We start from the raw sequence: 6,539 nt of genomic DNA on the forward strand, positions 1-6,539 counted from the left end.
TAAGAGTAATCGTCGAACAGTCTGTTGAATGGAGATCAACTCTATATTTATTATTTATAGACTTCGAAAAAGCCTTTAATACACTATGTCACACCGTCATTTGAAACGCGCTTGAACATAAGGGTGTGCCGCAAAAGATCATCAGGCTCATCAAAGCCCTATACGAGGATGTAAATTGCCGGATACTGCACGAGAAATATCTAAGCGACAAAATACTCATAAAAACCGGCGTTCGACAGGGTTGCGTAATGTCGCCGTTGCTGTTCAACATCGTCCTGTGCATAGTCTTGGCAGAGACATTGGGTCAAGGTGGCGGGATAACTTGGGGTGTTCAAGATAGCTTGTGTGATCTCGATTACGCCGATGACTTATGTCTGATGGTACACAGATATAATGATATATCTCGCAACCTAAATCGTTTGATAACTACGGCAAACAGAGCAGGACTTAAAATCAATGTTACCAAAACAAAAGTTATGCGCATTAATGCTAGCGTCTTTTTGCTAACTTGGAAGAATCTTATAAAAAAATGGTGGATTCAGTGCGGACATTGAGAACCGGCAAAACAAGCGTTTGGTCGCTTAAATAAAGTCTGGAGATCATCTCAGCTATCGCGTCTGACTAAAATACGAATATTCAACTCCAATATAAAATCTTGCCTTCTATATGGATGCCAATCCTGGAATACTACGGAAAACAGCATCAATGCACTACAAGTTTTTGCAAATCAGTCATTACGCAAAATTGTTAAAGTTTTTTGGGCAAATACAATTTCAAACGATCGTCTATGGTCTCTAACTTAGCAAACACCTATGAGAAACGAAATTAAAAAGCGTAAATGGGAATGGATCGGTCACACTTTGCGTAGACCGATTGGTGACGCCAAAAGAATGGCGATTGAATGGAACTCGATGGGTAGCAGAAAAAGGGGCAGACCTGCTCTCACCTGGAGAAGACAAACCGACACGGAAATGTCACACATGCGGAAAGGCTGGGGAGAGTTGAAGCTATTGCCCACCGATCGTACCGAATGGAAGTTATTTGTTACGGCCCTATGCTCCTCCTAGGAGTAAAAGGATAAATATATATATAACGTTTTTATGAGAATTCCAAAAATTCTGATAAGTATTTTAAAATTAAACCAAATTTCCTTTGATAAATTAATCTAGAATATATAAGCTACTTCAGCAGTCAGCAAATTGTGGTTGATGACACCACAATAGCTTTACTATTCTAGTAAGTCTCTCTAATTTACCAAAAAAAAAAATAAATATAAACCAAATAAAAATGTAAAAAACAATATCAAAAGTATTGAAATAAATAAATAATATAAATTAATAGATATAGGCATGTATTATAAATGTTATTTATATAATCAGGAATTCGGTTATTGCATAACACGGTATAGAAGGAAATAAAACTATACCAAAACTTTTACAAATCGATTAAAAATATATTTTTAAAAAGTGTGTATATATTACAGTTTTAACATTGCATACAAAACCTCTAGCCTACGATGCTACGATAAAGTTTTTAAAAAATAACAACTTATATTTATTTTTAGCTTACAAATTATATATACAAATACTATACTAAAATTTAAAAAAATATATATTTTGAAAACATTTTCTTGTTAAAAAAATATTAATTACTTAAACATCGCTAAATGAAATATACACAATATTTATTAAAGCAAATCAATAATTTTAATTAAAATTATTTCATTCTTTCTATGCTATATCAGAAAATCATCATCTGTTTCGGTATTTAAATTTGATAGCCAAACCAATGTTGAAATCGAAGGGGGAGGAGTTGAAAGTCGCTTATCTGTAGCTGAGTGCATCATTTTAACACAGTTTTTTAATTCTTCTTCAGAACTACTTGTATCCGAGGATAGTGTAATTATGTCAGCAATTTTAATTTCATCTGTATTAGGTATAGTTATAGGTTCAGTGAAGTTCAAAATTTCATTCTGCACTAATTTACTTCTGTTTCTTATATTTTCCACATCTTGTTCTTTTGGCCCAGATTTACTACTGTTTTTAGAATGATTTGGTGATACAACCATATTTGAAGAATCTTTGTTACTAAAACTTTTATTTTTCCCATCAATTATTTTCGGTTTTAAAAAGGTTGTTATAGAAGTTTGAAATTTTCGCTGCATACTGCCATACGTTTCTTTGTATTTGTACCATTTCTCTGGTACATTCGGTGTTGCGCTGTTACCATGACCAGTAGGTACAGTGCTTATAACTTTTTTGGGTTTTAAAAATTTGACAAACCGCTCCAATTCAAAATAACTTGAATGTTCCGAATACTCAATTGCAAATATGTTAATTAATTTCCCATATTGTGGCTTTTTACTTATTTCCCAACCACTAGGACGTAAGCCAAGCAATATATCATATTTATCATTATACTGACGAAAGTATTCATAAAGTTTCTATAAATAAAATAACGAAAAATTAAAATTAAATTAATCACAAGAAAAACTTTGATAAACTCACTAAATATCCTGTTTGACCCAGTGGAATAACATGCATATCAGCGTCACAAGGATTATCACATAAACGAGAAGTAAATTTTTCTATTTGCATAGCGTCTAATGCTTTTCTTCGATTAGGGTCAGCCCAAACTTTTAAATCAAAGTGGTTTGCTACTGCACACCAGAATTTTTCTTTACCAATCACATAAGTGCCAACCACATATAAGATCCGTTTGTACATATTTCTTTGTTGGAACTCCTCTATGAGTGAAATAGTTTTATAAATACTTTCATGTTGTGGACAAAGTGCATAGTCTGTATTCAAATAAGTTGTATCCAAATATATTGTATCGATATCATTATTCCAATATATGGGTTCCGATTCCATTTCTGCACAAGCACGGAAGTCTCCTGTGTGCAAAATGCATTTTCCATCAGTTAATTTGAAAACCAACATCATAGCACCAGGACAACTAAAAGTAAATATATTTTGTAAATAAAAAAACGTTGAATTTTGATTGAAAAACCTTTCCCTTAACTTAACTTAACATTTTTCTTATTCAATTATTGATATTATGATATGACTTATCATCACTAAACTCCTCTCCTGTGTAATTATAATGGCCCATAGTGTCAACTAGATGCACTTGTCGTAATTAATCACTGTCAAGTCTGGACTTCATGCTAGATAGGATTGAAGAATCTTCTATACACAAACTTTGGTAAGTAGAATACTACTTCTTAAACTGGACAAATTTATGTTTCAAAATTAGTTGTTAATTACAATATTGTTTCCTACCCAACTGATATTTTCTTTTCTAAAAAGGATAACAAGTGAATTTGTAATTGTTTTCTATTTTTTGGCCGCGACTGTAGAAGGGTCAGTTTAGCAAGATTGTAAGTTTATATTATAATATACCAAGATCGCAAATTATCTTAAAACAAGTTTAATTAGAGACAAAGGGAGGTGCTTTAATGAGAAACTATCGGTACCGATAGTGACGATGTTGATTTATTGGGAACATTGAGAGTAACGGATTATTTATAACCAGAGTTGCGAATCCGTTCTGAGCTGGGCTCTTTTTTGTTACTGGAACTTCAGCTTTTTTAGTGTAAATAAATTTAACTGAACATTCTCGAACCACTGAACTCACCTACTTTAAAAACAACTGAGATGTATAATCCTGATTATAATTCAGCATGAAGTGTTACCAGTTTATGACAAAAATAATAAAAATAAAACGAAAATAAAATACATATAATGAGAAATTATATGAGAAATATCATTTAATGCAATAAGAATATCATATCATCTATAAATATATAAATTAAAACATAATACGTACTGATTTGCATTGATAGCGGTTACCTCAACATCATTAATAGTTTGCGGTACCCCTAATTCAAGCTCATGAAGATATTTTTCATCAGTGCCTATAAACTTTTGAACTAAACGACCTATAAAAAATTAAATAAATTAAAAAAATTACTTTTACGTTATAATAAATCACATTATCTATATACTAACGTGTTATAGGCGTCACATACAAAGGCATCGCAAATTTTTTTGTTAAACCCACATAATGATCGGCATGGAAGTGCGTTAAGAAATAATGCGTAACCCCCGGAATTTTACCAAATTGAAAAGCATCAACTGCGAATGTGGTATGTTCAATGGTTTTATAATTTGGAATAACACGCGGCTTTCTTTTACGCGTCTGTTTGCCATTGCTTTGCTCTTCTGCCAAAACATTTGCGTCGGAAGCTTCCTTACCGTTTAGCATATTGTAGTTATCAGGATATACTTCAATTGAAACCATAGGTTCTCTTGGGTTTAAATTTGCTGTTTTTTCCTGTGTAGTTATTTTTATTTCCGTAGTTAGTTTCGTTTCCAGAGTTTCATTGTTTTGATTAATAGATGTGTTATTAGCACTGATTTGTAGCGATGGGTCGCTTTTAATACTTCTTAGTGGCAATAGTGGCTGATTAGATTCTTCATCTGTGCATAGATCAATACAATCCACTACATTCACTGATGTTTCTTTTCCCTTGGTTGCACTTTTCTTACGTGTGCTTCTCACTGGAGCCTTTTTGGCCGTTGTAGTTGCGGCGTTATCTGCATTTTTAGCTTTCGATTTGACTGGTGTTTTCCGTTTGGGTTTATTAGCATTAACAACAACTGCACTTGTTGTTGTTGCATCCGACTCAGTGTCATCAACAAATAAACGCTTACGACCTTTCCTTTTGACATTGCACTCTCTTTTGGGATTTTTCCTTACACTTGTTACTTGTTTGTTTTCTTTTTCAAATGTTGTCGGCACTAAATCATGATTTACGACAAAGTTTTTGGTACTACTTTTAAAGTAACTATTAATCCGTGTTTGACTAGGGGGTAATTCCTTTTTCTTTGTTCTGGGCTTCTTTGTTATTGTTCCTTCACTATCTATCTTTTTGTCATTTGTTAATGGTGTATTGATATTTATGATATTCCCATTACCAACATCCAAAGAGACTTGAAAATTATTTTGATCATTTTTCGTTGATTTTTTTCTAGTAGCTTTTGCTGATTTATCTGCTTTTGTTTGTTTAATTACTTTTACTTCTATTAGTTCACTAATACTGCGTATTTTTAATCGCCCTATGTCCTCCATATCCCTTAAAACACTTGTAGAAAAACTAATAACTGTCAAAACACCATGGAAGTTTTGGCGCTAAGTGAGTATAGTAGATGAGATACTCGCCATCTAAGCAAATTTTATAAATTTGATTTATGCATGAATATAGTTATAATTTTCATACATATGTAAAAAACACCGAATGCGTAATGATCGATGTGAAAGATATATACAATTTTGAAAACGAATCTATGATCAAAACGAAAAATATTATATTGTTCAAATCCCTGCAAGTTAACTCGCTGCATATTACATGCAATGTCTGTTTCACGAGGTACTCGTTGTAACTATGAGCAACACTGTATATACACAAGTATATAAGAGCATCTGAGGGAGCGCTCCCTTTAACAACATAGACTTTACTCGTACATTTTATTTCAGCTTAAACTTGTGTTGATGTGTGAATCAGCTGTTTTGGTCTAAATTAAATTTTTGTATTGTTTATATGCGCGGCACTGTTGTTCTCACCAGACTCTACACAAAGCTATTCCATGAAAATCTGTGTAAAGATCATAATATATCACTTTTCGCTTAAGCTTCGTAGATGACGAGGTTTTTCGTTCCTAAAAACAGTGCTTTTTAGAATTTGTGTCTATTATAGAAGACTATGACATTAACAGATGTGATTTAACTCTCTGCATAACATGCTTTATTGACATGATCAGAAATACTGTACAACCGCTGTTTCATTCGACATCTGTCTGTCTACATAACATGGTTCTATGTTTCCAAATCGTTTTGTTCGACGGACACTAAAAAAACACTAAAAATACACTACCTTTGGGAAAAGTAAGCTAAAAATACACTGCCTACGTGAAAAGATCGTTAAATAAACCACTACCTTCGGGAAAAGAACACAGCTCGAACATTAAAAGTCGAATACAAACATAATTAAAAATTGTATTCAAAATAAAGCAAATTATATAAAAAAAATTTTATTTTTCACATTTGGACATATATATATCGTATGTTTTAGAATTATTTTGCTGATATTTTCTTTTATTCTATATATTTATTTATATATTATATAATACATTTGGAATATATTACTGAAATTAAACACGAAAGTTTTTATTCTGTTTAAATTATCATACATATCTCATTCTCGGGTTTATCTCGATAACCCATTAAAGTTTAGTCATAAGTTCACACTACGACAAAAAAATTGTAAATAGATATGGATTTATAATTACTAGTCTAAAATTAATTTTATTTTATAAATTCAAAACAGAAATGGAGGAAGGGGTGAACATTTTTAAATTACTTGGAAAAATGTTAGTGTAACAGTTGTTTATAAATAAATTTTCAAGCAAAAAGAATTGGTTTGTTTGTGTGGAAAAGTGCGGAAATATAGGTCTATTCTACTTTAGCAAGAGCCT

At 31.9% G+C, this 6,539-nt stretch overlaps 1 protein-coding gene across 2 annotated transcripts in view; it reads right to left on the reverse strand.

Annotated features, from left to right (window-relative positions):
• Positions 1-1,666: 1,666 nt before the first annotated feature.
• Positions 1,667-6,539, reverse strand: part of LOC119675015 (DNA cross-link repair 1A protein-like) — a 367,032-nt gene continuing 362,159 nt past the window's right edge. Inside the window, exons 2-5 of one of the 2 annotated variants that reach the window (XM_038086183.1) lie at positions 4,014-5,229; positions 3,832-3,943; positions 2,508-2,958; positions 1,667-2,443 (exon numbers count right to left, since the gene is read on the reverse strand). In XM_038086183.1, the coding sequence (XP_037942111.1) occupies positions 1,736-2,443; positions 2,508-2,958; positions 3,832-3,943; positions 4,014-5,136 (2,394 nt within the window). In that variant the 5' untranslated portion in view covers positions 5,137-5,229 and the 3' untranslated portion in view covers positions 1,667-1,735. Of the gene's footprint in view, positions 2,444-2,507; positions 2,959-3,831; positions 3,944-4,013; positions 5,242-6,539 lie in introns of those variants that run through there. The other variant, XM_038086184.1, reaches the window with a different exon arrangement.

The sequence above is a fragment of the Teleopsis dalmanni genome, chromosome 2 (genome assembly GCF_002237135.1).
Source record: "Teleopsis dalmanni isolate 2A chromosome 2, ASM223713v2, whole genome shotgun sequence".
Lineage (NCBI taxonomy): Eukaryota > Metazoa > Arthropoda > Insecta > Diptera > Diopsidae > Teleopsis > Teleopsis dalmanni.